Consider the following 13,936-nt stretch of genomic DNA (forward strand, 5'->3'; position numbering starts at 1 on the left):
CCCACAATTCAACAAGTTATATACGGCAGATTCAGTAAAAATTTCCAAGGTTGCGGGGTTAGCTCAGTTGGGAGAGCGTCAGACTGAAGTTACACTTCGGTTGTTAATCTGAAGGTCCTGTGTTCGATCCACAGACATCGCAATATTTTTTTTGTGTATTTTTACTATACACAAAAATTGATCATTTTTACTAATTATTCTATTCTTTTCACAAATAAATATTAAATATTGTGTAGAATGGTGAGGCAGAGGTGGTCATGGTTGGTGCATGTATATGCTACTGGCTTTGGTTTACGTAGAGAACAGTAGAGGTTGCCTTTTATTTACCTCTTGCTTATTCTACTGATAGCATTAATTTGTCCTGTAACATTGTAATTTCACAAATTATTAACTCTAGAAAGAGCACAAAATGATGAAGACAGAGGGACAACTATTGACATGTTTGCAAATGAAGATAAATTAGATGACAACAAAACAGAGACAAAGATTTACTTAGCACGCAAAGACAAAACCAGAAAAAAATAAACAACCCCAGCGCATTACCCACCAGAAAAAAGGAATATAATGAAAAAAAAAGAAGCAGTACTATGAAAGACAACACCACAGACTATAACCCTTCCAAAAACCAAGAATCTACCTGCGACGAGGAATAAACCTGCCCATCAAAATAGCTGCAATGATAAGAATGAGCAAGACAACGATTCCAATCGTAATCAACCGGTTCGTAACCATCCGTCTCGCCATACCACGCAGCGTGCGTACACTTTTATCAACGTGTCCGTCAGCGGTCATGAGGACATTACGCGAATTAACAATCTGTTCTCGCTGTCCTCTCAAATCAGTCAAGATACTAGCGCCTATGGACTCAGTTTCGTTGGCAACTCGTTGGGAGTCGCGTAAACGCTGAGATGAATTCTCAAGACGATCGGTGCCAGAAAGAAGCTGCTGGCGCTGATCCTGTGATCTATCTTCCGCCGACAAGGAGGCGCCGCCCGAGGCACGAGCGCGTGCACCGAACAACTCTTGCCTATCTGCCTGTTCAGATGCACGGCGCAAATCACGTTTAGCGGAATCGAGCTCGGCGCGATAGTTTCGCAGACGTGAATTGAGCTTTGCACGACTTCCAGACGAGATGTTTTGCAGTTCGATGGCCATTTGGCTCATCTATAGACAACTCAGTCAGTATTATCTCTCTATATCAAAAAAATGGAAATACACACAATCTCGTCTGCCTCATCGATAGCACGTTCGGCGGCTCGTATAGTTGCCTTCCGTGGTTCTAAAAACCAGGTCAGCCGTCAATCTAAAGAGAAAACAAAACGCACATTTCCACTACTCACCAGCCGCCAAGTCCGGGATCTGGTCGATTTTCTGCGTGACTTCTGCATACGCAAGCCTAAAATCCGCTTCGTAAGAGGCAAATAATTCTGAGCCTCCGTCCATTGTTGTGTGTGGTTGAGTATAAAGATGGACTACGATACAGTAATCTGTGGCGATGATGTCAAAAGAGGCGGTGAGGCAAGCTGAGTCGAAGACTTGTAGACCAGTGATGATGACGTCGTTGAGGGGTTTGTAGGAATCAAGTTCGAACACTAACTTGCCGTCAACAGATATTTTTTAAATTATTTCAAGAGTTGCGGACGGCTTAAAGCACGATTGTGAATATAATATACCTGTTATTATTGCTAGCTGTGGAGATAGACTGTTCTGCATCAGTGAATACTGTTCTGATGCATTCTGCACTGACTGGACTAGACCATTGATAAACAAACATCCTCAGGAAAATACCACTACTCTTGATTCTGCAGATGGATAGTCCAAACGAGGGCAATGCCTTCAAACCGCTCTACAAGTTTTATAGACATCTACCATACGAGACTTTCGACGAGTATGCATTCTCGCCCGGAAATCTTCCTGAAACCTTGAACTTGCTCGACCCGCTCTTCCCAGAAGAATACGAAGAATGCCATCCAGGCGACCTTTCAATCTCACGATACGCATTCAACAGAGAGATTATTGATGCGCTTAGCTCATTTATATATGATTCGCGCTCGCAGGTCGAAGTAGGCAGTATCACTACGCAACTCGAGTCGACATTGGCTGAAATCAGAATAGAGTCTGTGCCTGGTCTTCGCATCTACCCCGGTCTCCTCTCTCCCGAAATACAACGACAACTCATAGTCGACATTATAGAAGAGTATCTTCCGCCAAAAGAACATCTCACGAACCTACATTCCGCATACTCACTCCCGGAACCCTTCAATCTCTTTGGCTATCCACCCGACCTGTCCATCTCCCAATCCTCGTCCTCCGCCACCGCTGCAGCATCGCCGACGACCCTCTCCGCCCTCCAATCGCGCAAGTTACGTTGGGTGACTCTCGGCGGTCAGTACAATTGGACAACAAAGCAGTATCCGTCATGGGAGCCTCAGACCTCAGGATTCCCCGCCTTCCCTCCGTCACTGACAACCCTCCTCCGCGGCACATCGTCGGCAATCTTCAAATCTTCACTCGTCCCCGAAGCCAGCATTATAAACTTCTACTCCGACGGCGACATCCTCTCTCCGCACCAAGATATCGCAGAGAAATCAAGAGCTGATCTAGCATCCATCAGTATCGGCTGCGAAGCCGTCTTCTTCTGTGGCTTAGACAAGTCCTCCCCGCCTCTGCAAATCAGACTTCGCAGTGGTGATGTTGTGCTCATGGGAGGCCAGTCCCGCTTTGCGCATCATGGAATTGGTCGCGTTTGGGGTCATACATCCCCAGATTACCTCACTGAATTTGACTATTTTGCTAGTGTTGCTCCGGCTAATCCAAGTATTAAATTACCTCCTGAAGTAATCGATGGTCGTAAACATTATGCAGAATGGATCTTGTCCAAGAGAATCAACCTCAATATCAGACAGATGAGAGATTGATCTGTTTAAAGGTAACCTGGTTTCTAGTCATTATCTTTTTGTTTTTGTTTTTGCATATGGTTTGGAGTTTTTGTTTTTTTTCATCAATTTTGTCAACTATCAATCGCAAATACATTTCCTTTTCTATCTCATCCTCAATATCTCTTTCGCAAATCTTATCCAATCTTATTCACATTGTTTTTTTTCGCAACTTGCATCGCACTTAGCAAAACTTCGGGTATCTGGTTTTTTCTACTTATTTACTTTCCTATCCAACTAGATACTATCTACCCACTAGCCTGTTCTGATGTGCCGCCTTGTACAACATGCTGCTGCTGTTGTACATGAGGCACCTGGTACGGCTGAACAAACATGTAAGGATGCGGCATCTGATATGGCATCGCATACATCATCTGCCCATTATAATCGACAGGCTGCATAATCATCATCGCCGGCATGACTCCTGCTCCTCCTCCTTCAGCATACTCTGAACCATCAGAAGTGGCCACCGCAGGCTTATGCAACGGTATTGCTCGCCCATTAACATCTTTGTGTTTTTGAAAATCCTCGGGGGTTGCATAGTTGGCATACGTCTGCTGTCGAGATGTTGCCTGCATATCGGGTGCGTACATTGGATACTGTGGGATCGGATATGGGTACATTTGATACGGCATGCCTCCATTCGCATCCATATATGATTGTTGCTGCTGCGGTTGTTCTGATTGTTGCGGCATCATATATGTCGAAGCGTGCATCTGGAAATACTCTGGTCCAACGCCTGCTACAGTTAGCCTCATGTCAACAATATTAGCACCACATTGATAATACCAAGAGAGGGCCCAAAATAAGGGCTTATATAGATTCCTGATTGATCAACAAACGGCTGTTCATACTAATAATTATGAGCTTGAGTAAGAAAGAGAGAGATCAAAGGAGCTTACATCATTATAATGCTCTTGTGATGCGTTATTATTAAATGCTGCGGTCGAGTCTGCAAGAATGTTCTCTGAATGCTGCGGCCGTTGCTCCAGCAGTTTGTTGCAACCAGAAGTCAGAGAATTTTCGTGTCTCCCTCCTCGCGCAGTGAATGAGGAGAATTTTTGCGAGCGATAGCTGGATAACGCTGAGGCACGCAAGGCGCCCGTTCTTGGACTTGGTGTGTGGCTCTCGTGGCCATTCTCATCAGCAGCGGCAAACGGATACTCGGAAAACTTTGGCGCGGGAGCTAATTTGACCATCGTCGGAACAGTCGACAGGTTATCAAAACTAAGGTAAATTCTTCGACCAAAAAACATCGTTTTGTTCTGATTCACCAATGTTAGTTCTCAGTCCTTCTCTTCCAGTTTATGATCAGCAATACCTCCTCGACAATAGCTCGGCGAGCCTCGTCGATATTTCCATATCTAATAAGAGCACTTAGAGGCTCAGTATCTTTTCCTGAGGTCAGCACATATTCTAAATCAGACTTCATTAAAAAGCTACATACCCGCATTGGCAGCATGAGGAAGGATTTCAACATCTAAAACGCGTCCATATGGCGCAAATTTATCCGAAAGCGCTTGCGCAGTAACTTGCCGTGGTTCAAGATTGCGAACAAATACGCTAGGATTCTCGGCCGAGGCAGGAATATTGGGATCTGGGTTCTGAATATAAAATACGATAAGATCCTTGACTGCGATGTCAGTTGAGAGCCGATTAGTTGCAGACTCAGTCCAAGTCCATACCTTTTTACCTCTAAGGGACTAGACATGTTTCAGCAAATCACTCGCAAAAAAAAAATAGAAAAGGCAAAGATGTACTGACGAAATATGCTTCAATTGCATCCTCACGATATTCAAATTTCGCGCACCATCCGCTAAGAGTGCCGCGGCCATAAGGCACAGTAGCAACAATCAAGAATTCCAACTGGCCAAATTTTCCAAATCTTTTCTCCGCTTCCTGACTTTTGGTTAGTCTATGCGTCTGATAATCAGCTTTAGAGAACATACTTCTCTGTCAATAAAGCGCTTTGTGGCAGCTAAAAAGACTGATCTGTTGACGCGAGCAAACTCGCAGCGAATTGGGCGATCAAGAAGAATCTCACCGCGACGAGACTCGAGCGCGTCACGCGCATCCTCAAAGGAACGAAGCTGGACGAAGGCATACGGGCGATCAGAGCTATCCCGATGGACTGTAACGTCTATTGGTTGCCACTAGACGCTTGTTAGTATAATTCAGAGCGTTGCCTGAGCAAGACTAACCTGTTGGAATATATCGCTTACAGCGACTTTCAAATTTTCAAGCGAATGCGATGATGACAGACTAAGGCTGTTAGAATATATGAGAAAAGAAAAAGCGATAGACTGCTAACCTGGCAACAAATATACACGCAGAAGGATGCGGCTTTTCGTCAATCATCATCGGCACGTCAGCTTGCATCGCCGTACTATCCGACTTTGGCGACTCGACCTCTGTATCCTGCTCTTCGCTACCCAGTCGGTTTCCCGAGAAAGAAGCATCGGCATCATTATTCGTTGACGTTCGCATGGGCAGAAACGCAGCACCGAGGGGCAGCTTCGTGCCTCGCTCTGAGGAGCGGAAGGGTGTGGATGCAGGCGTCGAAGATAAATTTATGTCAGAGGTTGTACTGCGTTTGGATACCGGAGTAGACATGATAGAGATGGAAGAGTGCTGTCTGCGTTCAGAGGCGGGCGAGAATTCTGTAGAATCAGATAGCTCCCGGTCGCGAGACGCTGCATCGCAAGCGAGCGAGAGCTGGGGTATGTTGTCATCGTTGATTGCATCAACAAACGGAGTTACAGGAGGCGACGAGCTTAGATCTTGCGCTAAAGGAGAGTAAGTAGACCCCGGACTGGTATGCGATCTTCGGGTAGGGATTCCTGCAGCAATTTCTTCGTAGGAGCTAGATTGGAAGTCGAGCGGATCTGAGAGAAATATTGGCTCGTCCATGTTATCACAAGCAAGATCAGGAGCTGCAAGAATAAGAAAACAGAAGCAGCAGTAGCAGCAGCAAGAATAAGCAAGCAAAGCAGGAAGCAGAGGTATTATGGAAGAGTGCGAGGAAGAAAGAAGGAGAGATGGAAAGAGGGCGTTTATAAGGTCGATCAGAGTTAGACTCGTGCTACATTGCATGAGCGTGCTTCGTGGCAGGATAGAGACAAGATATTTGAGAGGTAGCTGTTTGTCAAACAGGTTTATATTGCCGAGGTTTGACGTTGTCGATTGGTGCATGCAGCGACAGATAGATCGACTGTAGAACAGATTTGTAATTGAATGGTATCAGTAATCAGGAGCGCGAAGTAGCAGTAACTGCTGGTTTGATAGACAAAGCCATGATTCTCAGAGATAGCTCTTGATACATTCAAGTAAGCAAGCAAGTAATTTAGACATATATGGATATATCTATATATCTATCTATATATCTATATTAGATCAGCTCAGCAAATAGCAGATTTTCAAGGTGATAGGAAATGGAAACTGTAACTAATCAATTACTCAGACTCAGCCTGTACGCGTAAGTTTTGGCCACCCCAAATCATATTGCAAAATACAAGTTTATCGGATCAATTGCAGTAATATCATGGCTTAGTACGAATAACAATTATTTGTATAGCTATATGATATCCAACTTTGCGACAAGAGTGTTCTTATGAAAGAGACGTGGAGTGCCAAACAAGCTCGTCTAATAAGGTTTCAAAACTCTAAATACTATAGTCATTTCAGATTTTGCATACTCTTCTCCCACCAAGAAGGCCAGATATCAGTCTATATTTTCAGTTTCTAGTGTTGATAATACAGACAACTCTGCTAAAACATGGCTCTTACTGCGACAAACCTTGAAGGTACTTTGCCTCTTATTGCGAAGGGAAAAGTTCGCGATATCTACTCAATAGACGACTCGACTCTGCTCTTTGTCGCTACCGACCGCATCTCGGCCTATGACGTTATTATGAAAAATGCAAGCAGTCTTGTCTATTAGTGACTTTATTTCTATTTACTAACTGCTTCTGTTAAGGGCATTCCCGACAAAGGAAAGCTTCTGACGCAGATTTCAAAATTCTGGTTTTCGATCCTGGGAGATGTATGTCCCAATCATCTGATCACCTGCGACATCTCTTCACTACCCGAGTCAGTTCAAACATACAAGGATCAGTTGCAAGACCGCAGTATGCTGGTTCGCAAGTACAAGATCTTACCAATTGAGGCCATTGTTCGTGGATATCTGACTGGATCTGCATGGAAGGAGTACAAGAAAACAGGAACTGTTCATGGCATTAAAATCAGAGCAGGCATGCAAGAGAGCGAGGCCTTTGACACTCCAATTTATACTCCTAGTACTAAAGCAGATCTTGGTGATCACGATGAAAACATACATCCTGATGAGGCTGTCAAGATCGTCGGCGAAGAAAACGCAAAGAAGATTGCGGACTTGGCTTTGAAGCTATATATAAAAGCAAAAGACTACGCTGCTACAAGAGGTATCATAATAGCCGACACTAAATTTGAGTTTGGTGTCGATGAAAGCGGAAACATTGTTCTTGTTGATGAAGTTTTGACTCCTGGTACGTCAAATATTTGTAGTTTTCCTGCGCTTCATATTATTAACACTTGATAGATTCCTCCCGATTTTGGCGCGCAGATGCTTATGCTGTCGGTACAGGCCAGGATAGCTATGACAAACAGTTCCTTCGCAACTGGCTAACCTCCAGTGGACTGGCATATAAAGACGACGTAGAAATGCCGGCTGATATTGCTATCAAGACCAAAGATAAATATGTCGAGGCATTCGAACAGCTAACTGGCTCCAGGTGGACCAATTAAAATAAACTGCGACATATAAATGTAAATATAAATTAATAATAAGCTAGCACAACTTTCAAAATATGTACATTTAAATGCAGCCTCATAGATCCATCGTTTCCTCACGCGTCTTCTTTTCAAACTCGCGCTTTTCTATCAATTTCTGTTCTTCAGCTGCCGCTTGAGGATTATTCTGTTTCCAAATCTCGTATCTTTCTCTTCTCTCCTGCAAATACCTAAGGGCTTCGTCGTCACTGATCGCCTTGATCCAGCCAATTTTTAAGCTAAATGGGCCATATCGCCTATCCAATAAACCTATTCCAACAGTCTTCACCCGTGCCTTATCGATAACTTGGTGATGCTCGACTCTGCCCCAGTGTGTCAGAAGAAAAAGATTTAAGGGAATCTGCAGAAGCGCTGTTAGATCATGCTGTAGTTAATCAAATAGTTCTCATATACTCCACTTACAACAGCGACTTCCCAATTTCCAGGGTCATAAAGAAACAATCTATGCTGATGAATCTCGGTAGGCAGCGCGGTCTTCGACTGCAAATTGACAAAGTATTTTCGTCTATCACCCTTCACTCTCATAGCAATATGTGTCAAATCCGTCAAATTCCAGTATAGATCATCATTTTTGTAATTTCTCGGCCGGTCTTTAGTTCGAAACATTGCGTATCCAGACCTCGTAATCTCCGGCCTCGATGGCGGAAGATCTAGCGAAAGGTTTCCATGGAAATGCGCGCATTTTTCCTTCTCATCCCAATCTAGATTAGCTGTACTATATCCACCTAGTTCCTGATCACTTCTCATTAGGCATTTAGAGAGCGATTCAGGAGAATCGAAATTTATCAGATCAAAGACTTCTTGTCTTGCCATTTTGACTTTTGTGCCTGTAATATCGGATGCCATTAGTATCGAACAATTGCCACCATGATATGTATAAAAACTCACTATTTCTCAAATAAAGTTGCATAGCACGCATGGCACGCGCTACAATTCCTTCAGAGGACGCCATCTTGAAGTTCTGCGTAATGTGTATTCGATATATCGGGAGCTCACCTCACAGTAAGTAAGTAGCCTTGCAGAGCAGGGAAGTGTCAACATTAAGGGTGTTGTATAGACGCTTTAAGTATCACATATGTTACGTGTTGCAGTCACGCATGAGCCGCGCGATGACTTCATCAAACAAACACCAGAAAATCTCACGAAGTCCATCGGAGACCGTAGCGCAATGATTACTCCGCAGTTTTCAGTACGACAAGATGATGAATATGTATACATCGATATAAAAGTCGTACATCTAAAGGTGATCTACTGCTACAGTTTTGAAATTTTTTTATCTGAATTCCAGTTAACGTATAGTAATAGACTCAAAATGCAGAGCTGAGCGCAGAAGGCGATGTCTTTCGTTTTTCGCTTCCGCCCTATTACTTGCGGTAAATATTTCGGCTGTGATTTTTTTGGGAAAGCTAAAAAGGTGCTGACTTAGATACAATACAGGCTACATTTTCCTGGTAATATAGTAGACGATGAACGTGCCAATGCGTCGCTAGATTTATCTAAATCCTCGCTCGCAGTCAAATTTCCAAAAGAAACTGCAGGCGAGTTTTTCCCGGATTTAGATCTAATGACTAAGCTCCTTGCCCGAGTAGGAGATTCAAAAGAGGCTGGCACAGCAGCAATAGTTACAGACGCATCTTCCAAGATCGCGACACCGGCCAACAAGCCGCTGATAGAAGAGATTGGTGCAAGCGGTGGCAATGATGGACTTGAGGAAGCAGCAGGAGTTAATGAAACTCAGAGAAAATTATTGCAGGATTTAAACGATGCGGAAAATTTTGACTGGCAGATAGAGCAACCGCTACCTGAAGATGATTCTCTGCTAACAGCAAGATATGGGTTTAATCAACAATACAATGGATATCTCCGACAAACGCGAGATATTGGCAATGATATTAACGATCTCGATAGTCCAGAGACTTCAACTGCCGAATCACGGCGAGAAGAGAGGATTAATAGAGAAAATGAAAAGTTTGATCCAGATTATTACCTTTCAGATTTGTATGCAAATGATGAAATTCCAGAGTTACTACGATACGAACCGTCGCTGGTCAAGTTGGCTAAAGACCATATCCGATCGATTTCATCAGAATCTGTCACAGAAATTCAATTCACGGACGAAGAAAAGAAAAAAATGCTTGATCTTCCTCGAAGGACTTTCATAGCTGATTCATTAGAGGCAACAAAATTACTCTACGTGAACCTAATCCCTATAATCTTTGCGTATTGTTACGACGCTCGAACTACGATGGACGATCATACTTCAGAGTCCGCCTGGACAGTCGGCAAACTAGCTATGAACATTTCTTGTTTGGATTCTTCAACAACAACGACTATCCCAGGGCTAAAAATATCTTGTGTTCGACGGGCTCTGGCTTACCCTTTATACCGCAACTATGAACTGTCTTTGAAATGCTGGAATGACATGTACTATATTTTTCGAGGAGGCAAACGAGCATTACTCAAAGCCCTATTAGATGTTAATCACTTATTTGCATACCATGATGTATACTATGTTTATTCAAAAACCATCACAGAAGATTATTGCGCTTGGATACAGACGGCTAGCGATTCAGTGATTCGAAGTCTCGCACATGAAATCAATCATTGCGATATCCAAAAAGGAGATCTAGGCTGGGATATACCTGAGATTGAGAGGACTACATTTGGGAGTAATTAATTAGTTTAGAGTGATTGCATATCAATTGAAAACAATACTAATCATGAATCTTCGTAGCAAAAGAGTAGCACTTATTGCGATCTGAAACCTCCATATCTCAATGAAATATAATACTAATTAACCTATCACTTTAACAATCAAAAACACTGAAACTAAAAAAGTGAGCGTCATATAAGTCATCAAGCATCAAAATTACTTAAATAAACCACCCATACCACGCCAATACCACGAAAAATAACTCAGTTATCGTCTTCCAAATTCAATTGATTCCCATTATATGTCCGGCGGTCCGAAGAATCGCCATCCTCAGTGATATCATTCAATGTCTGCGGCGACGAGGACCTTGATCGCCATTCACTATTATCTGGCGGTTCATGTGCAGCAAGGTTCGGTACGCGAAAGGTTTCTTGGCTTTCTGATTCAACTGGCTGATAACCATAACCTAAGAACGTTCCAATTGCACCTAATGCCCAACGGACACCACCTTTCACTCCTTGCTGAAGTCTCCCAACTGTAGTGGTTGGTGTAAATGCCGAAGAAAAGTTAGAGACTGGTTTAAGAATCAGAGTTGCTGTAGGATGCAGATCTAGCGCAACTAGAGTTTCGTTCTCATCAGACGCCGAGAAGATTTTCAGCGGGAACTGACTGATGATTGAGTACGGCACATCTCCATCTGTCCTATGAGAATCAATCCAGACTCGAACATCACCAAGAGTTGCATCGAGAGAAAATCTCTGCTTGATTGACGAGCCATCAAATAATCTAATAGCAAGAGCTGAGTCGCTATGATGATGCATATCTTTTGACTTCGTAGCTTTCTTTTCCGGACGAGACGAATCTGACGAAATTCTTGTCCCAAAATCATGATTGCGAGACTTTCTTTCTTGACGATCGTCTTGTAATAGCTTCAAAATCCGCTGGCGCTCCTCAGCCTCTTGCATTCTCTTGCGGCGCAATTCATCTAAGTACCTTGAATGCGGCTGATGTGAGCTACTTGATTCCGACATGGAAGATTGTTTGCTTTTCTCGGCGGCATCAGAAGGTCGGGGTGTGGAACTATGAGGAGTCGCTGTAGCTTGTCGCGAGGTTGCTTGACTAGGAGGTGGTGCTGCAGGGGCAGAGGAGGAATCGGTTGGGGTCGGATTAGAAGCAGAACGCAGAGACGAAGTATTCGAGTTGTACGAGAGAGAATTCAAATTAGAAGAAGCAATGGAAGTTGCTTCCGGAACAGAGGTAGGCTGAGAATCGCGAAGAACAAGCGATTGCCGCAGGCGCTCTCTAAGAGTATTTAGATCAACGTCGCCGTATGCATAATCAATCATGGCACCATTGCTAAAATCAGAATACGATTAGCAAATATTAATAATAGCATCTTTGAAGAGTCACTTACTTGATAACGTATAATGAGGGAACATGTGCAATGGGGAAGATCTGAGCAAAATAGTCTGCCTCTTTCGTGCCATGTTCGAGCCGTAGCGATACAGCGTAGCTCACTAAGATGTCATCGACCTTACCACAGTCAGCATTGATCTTTACAAAAGTAAATGAAAGTACCAGACATACTTCATCGTCGCCTAATAACTCGTGTGTCCATCTATGAGACTCGTCGCTATCGTCTAGAATGAGCAAGTCAGCTATGCGACAAATGTCAGCGTCGCAACTTGCCGCTTAGAAACTTACCCTCAACAAATACAACTAGTGGTATATGTTGCTGCACAGATCGATTGACTGCAATCTCCACTGAAGTCTCGAAAACTTGTCGCTCTTGCGTTGACGAACTGGTCGGCATATTAAGAATCTTGCTATGTATACGGCGTAAACGTAATACTCTGTGTCAAAGCCGGTCACAACACCTGTTGCTTTTGATTATTATAAGAGTGTTGTAAATTATCAAATCCCGTTATAAATGAAGTCCGCCGAGAGAATAATTATACTAGTAGAAAGAGTAGAATATTGTGTGCTGTTGTCTGGTTACGTGCGAGTCGTGATCTGCCGTACTCTTCAAACTTAATATGGCTCCCGAGAGTCTAAACTTTGGAGGTTTTATGCTCCACCGTCAATACTATTATTACTGCCCGTTACTTACTGACTTGTTGCACTTTCTTACTGTGCAGAAACAGTGAGATTCTTATTTTTGTGGTGACAGTGATCTACAGATGCAGTGCTTCAACAGGGCACTATGCAGACCAAGTCTGGCGGCTGCATTGAGATCAGGTATATCCTTGAATGGAAGGCATAGTCAGAGCTCAATAAAACCATATCAACTGATCCAACCCGCCTTACTGCACCGAAATAACAAATTTCTGAAAATTACGGTACGGTCAATTACAACGGATGTTGACTGGGAGACAGTCAAGCCAAAGAAAGAAAAGACTACCGCTCGACGAGTCTCAGTCTTGACTCTTATGTGTACGATTCCATGTCTTATTGCAAGTTATGCTCTAGTTGCTGATGTTCAGAATAGTACTTATGCCAATTATATCTTTTGGATTGGGTACATGGCAGATATACAGATTAGAGTGGAAGACTAATCTCATTGCCGAATATGAGAACAGGTTGATTCTGCCACCACTAGTGCTACCTCTAGATATTGAGTGAGTACTACCCTACCTTTTGATAATTACCATTATTAAGCGTTAACGATGATTTGGTATTCTAGTTCAGAAGAAGCCAATAAACTGCAATACCGACGAGTCCTTGTAAAGGGCGTGTTTCGCTATGATCAGGAAATACTGGTCGGTCCACGAACTTACGAAGGAGAGTCTGGCTTTGCAGTTATAACGCCTCTAGAAAGAGAAAATGGATCGACGCTATTGATCAATCGGGGATGGATAAGAAAGGAGATGGCAGACCATTCGAAACGATCAGAAGAATCCATGGTAAGTCTGGTTATAATATAGCTCAGATATGTATCATGCTGATTGATAATATAGCCAAAAGGACCAGTTTATGTTGAAGGCCTTATTAAAGCACCCGCTAAAGCCAATTACTTTACTCCCAAAAACGAACCTGACCGGGAATTATTTTACTTTGTTGATGTTCCCGAATTTGCAAGAATGACCAATGCCGAACCCCTCATAATTGAGGAATTGGTCACGAAGTACACTGATTCAGATGCATTTGTCTCATGGGAAACACTTGCTGATCTCGGAATTCCAATTGGACGGTTGCCGAGAATTGACTTGAAAAATAATCATTCTCAATACATCGCGACTTGGTTTGGCGTTTGCATTGCGACCACTATTATGTTTTTTATCATGCTAAGGTCTCCCAGGTCTGATAAAGCCAAGAAGATGCAGCATGTGCGAAAGTACTATGCTTAGTGTCAATATAATGCATTTCTCGAATCGATATGAAGCGCCGATCGTCGACTTTTTGGAATCTGCTTGGCCAACTTCATTCGTTTTCTCCTTGCGTGCCGAATACTACTGGTTGTCTTGGATTTTGTAAATAGATATATATTTAGAATTTTATTTGAAAATTATTTATATTGTAG

The 13,936-nt window shown here is 43.1% G+C and overlaps 8 protein-coding genes across 8 annotated transcripts; 4 read left to right on the forward strand and 4 right to left on the reverse strand.

Annotated features, from left to right (window-relative positions):
* Nucleotides 1-351: 351 nt before the first annotated feature.
* V2V93DRAFT_374795 (vesicle transport v-SNARE protein N-terminus-domain-containing protein) lies at nucleotides 352-1,566 on the reverse strand. The gene is made up of 3 exons (XM_066911329.1): nucleotides 1,341-1,566; nucleotides 1,221-1,279; nucleotides 352-1,164 (listed from the first exon to the last, which is right to left on the reverse strand). Exons 1-3 carry the CDS (start codon nucleotides 1,441-1,443, stop codon nucleotides 634-636), a joined length of 693 nt encoding a protein of 230 aa, XP_066763865.1. The 5' UTR covers nucleotides 1,444-1,566; the 3' UTR covers nucleotides 352-633.
* A 64-nt stretch (nucleotides 1,567-1,630) lies between these two features.
* V2V93DRAFT_374796 (uncharacterized protein) lies at nucleotides 1,631-3,045 on the forward strand. The gene has a single exon (XM_066911330.1). The coding sequence runs from the start codon at nucleotides 1,809-1,811 to the stop codon at nucleotides 2,916-2,918; it is 1,110 nt and encodes a 369-aa protein (XP_066763866.1). The 5' UTR covers nucleotides 1,631-1,808; the 3' UTR covers nucleotides 2,919-3,045.
* V2V93DRAFT_374799 (uncharacterized protein) lies at nucleotides 2,979-6,537 on the reverse strand. The gene is made up of 10 exons (XM_066911331.1): nucleotides 5,248-6,537; nucleotides 5,138-5,198; nucleotides 4,886-5,089; nucleotides 4,701-4,835; nucleotides 4,622-4,639; nucleotides 4,384-4,564; nucleotides 4,258-4,328; nucleotides 3,839-4,201; nucleotides 3,726-3,789; nucleotides 2,979-3,675 (listed from the first exon to the last, which is right to left on the reverse strand). Exons 1-10 carry the CDS (start codon nucleotides 6,126-6,128, stop codon nucleotides 3,185-3,187), a joined length of 2,469 nt encoding a protein of 822 aa, XP_066763867.1. The 5' UTR covers nucleotides 6,129-6,537; the 3' UTR covers nucleotides 2,979-3,184.
* A 106-nt stretch (nucleotides 6,538-6,643) lies between these two features.
* Nucleotides 6,644-7,807, forward strand: V2V93DRAFT_374804 (uncharacterized protein). Its single transcript, XM_066911332.1, has 3 exons — nucleotides 6,644-6,855; nucleotides 6,913-7,459; nucleotides 7,513-7,807. The coding sequence occupies exons 1-3, from the start codon at nucleotides 6,712-6,714 to the stop codon at nucleotides 7,716-7,718; spliced, it is 897 nt and encodes a 298-aa protein (XP_066763868.1). The 5' UTR covers nucleotides 6,644-6,711; the 3' UTR covers nucleotides 7,719-7,807.
* Nucleotides 7,733-8,742, reverse strand: V2V93DRAFT_374806 (complex I intermediate-associated protein 30-domain-containing protein). The gene is made up of 3 exons (XM_066911333.1): nucleotides 8,652-8,742; nucleotides 8,166-8,590; nucleotides 7,733-8,103 (listed from the first exon to the last, which is right to left on the reverse strand). Exons 1-3 carry the CDS (start codon nucleotides 8,713-8,715, stop codon nucleotides 7,801-7,803), a joined length of 792 nt encoding a protein of 263 aa, XP_066763869.1. The 5' UTR covers nucleotides 8,716-8,742; the 3' UTR covers nucleotides 7,733-7,800.
* Nucleotides 8,743-8,916: 174 nt separating this feature from the next.
* V2V93DRAFT_374808 (SHQ1 protein-domain-containing protein) lies at nucleotides 8,917-10,487 on the forward strand. Its single transcript, XM_066911334.1, has 3 exons — nucleotides 8,917-9,006; nucleotides 9,069-9,136; nucleotides 9,201-10,487. The coding sequence occupies exons 1-3, from the start codon at nucleotides 8,932-8,934 to the stop codon at nucleotides 10,438-10,440; spliced, it is 1,383 nt and encodes a 460-aa protein (XP_066763870.1). The 5' UTR covers nucleotides 8,917-8,931; the 3' UTR covers nucleotides 10,441-10,487.
* V2V93DRAFT_388348 (uncharacterized protein) lies at nucleotides 10,441-12,436 on the reverse strand. The gene is made up of 4 exons (XM_066912324.1): nucleotides 12,121-12,436; nucleotides 12,004-12,056; nucleotides 11,831-11,949; nucleotides 10,441-11,772 (listed from the first exon to the last, which is right to left on the reverse strand). The coding sequence occupies exons 1-4, from the start codon at nucleotides 12,227-12,229 to the stop codon at nucleotides 10,680-10,682; spliced, it is 1,374 nt and encodes a 457-aa protein (XP_066763871.1). The 5' UTR covers nucleotides 12,230-12,436; the 3' UTR covers nucleotides 10,441-10,679.
* Nucleotides 12,437-12,500: 64 nt separating this feature from the next.
* Nucleotides 12,501-13,930, forward strand: V2V93DRAFT_374811 (SURF1 family-domain-containing protein). The gene is made up of 4 exons (XM_066911335.1): nucleotides 12,501-12,849; nucleotides 12,905-13,034; nucleotides 13,100-13,319; nucleotides 13,374-13,930. The coding sequence occupies exons 1-4, from the start codon at nucleotides 12,597-12,599 to the stop codon at nucleotides 13,761-13,763; spliced, it is 993 nt and encodes a 330-aa protein (XP_066763872.1). The 5' UTR covers nucleotides 12,501-12,596; the 3' UTR covers nucleotides 13,764-13,930.
* Nucleotides 13,931-13,936: the final 6 nt, after the last annotated feature.

This window comes from Kockiozyma suomiensis (genome assembly GCF_038497685.1).
Source record: "Kockiozyma suomiensis strain NRRL Y-17356 unplaced genomic scaffold V2V93scaffold_14, whole genome shotgun sequence".
NCBI classification, from domain to species: domain Eukaryota; kingdom Fungi; phylum Ascomycota; class Lipomycetes; order Lipomycetales; family Lipomycetaceae; genus Kockiozyma; species Kockiozyma suomiensis.

Excerpts from the sequence above, each read along its gene's own strand:
- V2V93DRAFT_374795 (XM_066911329.1), bottom strand. The coding sequence starts at position 1,443 with ATGGACGGAGGCTCAGAATTATTTGCCTCTTACGAAGCGGATTTTAGG. Across the intron at positions 1,280-1,340 it reads GATCCCGGACTTGGCGGCTG|AACCACGGAAGGCAACTATA; the intron begins GTGAGTAGTGGA and ends CCTGGTTTTTAG. Across the intron at positions 1,165-1,220 it reads TCGATGAGGCAGACGAGATT|ATGAGCCAAATGGCCATCGA; the intron begins GTGTGTATTTCC and ends AGTTGTCTATAG.
- V2V93DRAFT_374796 (XM_066911330.1), top strand. The coding sequence starts at position 1,809 with ATGGATAGTCCAAACGAGGGCAATGCCTTCAAACCGCTCTACAAGTTT.
- V2V93DRAFT_374799 (XM_066911331.1), bottom strand. The coding sequence starts at position 6,128 with ATGCACCAATCGACAACGTCAAACCTCGGCAATATAAACCTGTTTGAC. Across the intron at positions 5,090-5,137 it reads TAAGCGATATATTCCAACAG|TGGCAACCAATAGACGTTAC; the intron begins GTTAGTCTTGCT and ends ACAAGCGTCTAG. Across the intron at positions 4,836-4,885 it reads AGCGCTTTATTGACAGAGAA|GAAGCGGAGAAAAGATTTGG; the intron begins GTATGTTCTCTA and ends ACCAAAAGTCAG.
- V2V93DRAFT_374804 (XM_066911332.1), top strand. The coding sequence starts at position 6,712 with ATGGCTCTTACTGCGACAAACCTTGAAGGTACTTTGCCTCTTATTGCG. Across the intron at positions 6,856-6,912 it reads ATGACGTTATTATGAAAAAT|GGCATTCCCGACAAAGGAAA; the intron begins GCAAGCAGTCTT and ends GCTTCTGTTAAG. Across the intron at positions 7,460-7,512 it reads TGATGAAGTTTTGACTCCTG|ATTCCTCCCGATTTTGGCGC; the intron begins GTACGTCAAATA and ends AACACTTGATAG.
- V2V93DRAFT_374806 (XM_066911333.1), bottom strand. The coding sequence starts at position 8,715 with ATGGCGTCCTCTGAAGGAATTGTAGCGCGTGCCATGCGTGCTATGCAA. Across the intron at positions 8,591-8,651 it reads GCAACTTTATTTGAGAAATA|GCACAAAAGTCAAAATGGCA; the intron begins GTGAGTTTTTAT and ends CCGATATTACAG. Across the intron at positions 8,104-8,165 it reads GAAATTGGGAAGTCGCTGTT|ATTCCCTTAAATCTTTTTCT; the intron begins GTAAGTGGAGTA and ends GCGCTTCTGCAG.
- V2V93DRAFT_374808 (XM_066911334.1), top strand. The coding sequence starts at position 8,932 with ATGATTACTCCGCAGTTTTCAGTACGACAAGATGATGAATATGTATAC. Across the intron at positions 9,007-9,068 it reads TAAAAGTCGTACATCTAAAG|ACTCAAAATGCAGAGCTGAG; the intron begins GTGATCTACTGC and ends GTATAGTAATAG. Across the intron at positions 9,137-9,200 it reads CTTCCGCCCTATTACTTGCG|GCTACATTTTCCTGGTAATA; the intron begins GTAAATATTTCG and ends GATACAATACAG.
- V2V93DRAFT_388348 (XM_066912324.1), bottom strand. The coding sequence starts at position 12,229 with ATGCCGACCAGTTCGTCAACGCAAGAGCGACAAGTTTTCGAGACTTCA. Across the intron at positions 12,057-12,120 it reads ACTAGTTGTATTTGTTGAGG|ACGATAGCGACGAGTCTCAT; the intron begins GTAAGTTTCTAA and ends TGCTCATTCTAG. Across the intron at positions 11,773-11,830 it reads CCCTCATTATACGTTATCAA|CAATGGTGCCATGATTGATT; the intron begins GTAAGTGACTCT and ends TTCTGATTTTAG.
- V2V93DRAFT_374811 (XM_066911335.1), top strand. The coding sequence starts at position 12,597 with ATGCAGTGCTTCAACAGGGCACTATGCAGACCAAGTCTGGCGGCTGCA. Across the intron at positions 13,035-13,099 it reads GTGCTACCTCTAGATATTGA|TTCAGAAGAAGCCAATAAAC; the intron begins GTGAGTACTACC and ends TTGGTATTCTAG. Across the intron at positions 13,320-13,373 it reads AACGATCAGAAGAATCCATG|CCAAAAGGACCAGTTTATGT; the intron begins GTAAGTCTGGTT and ends TTGATAATATAG.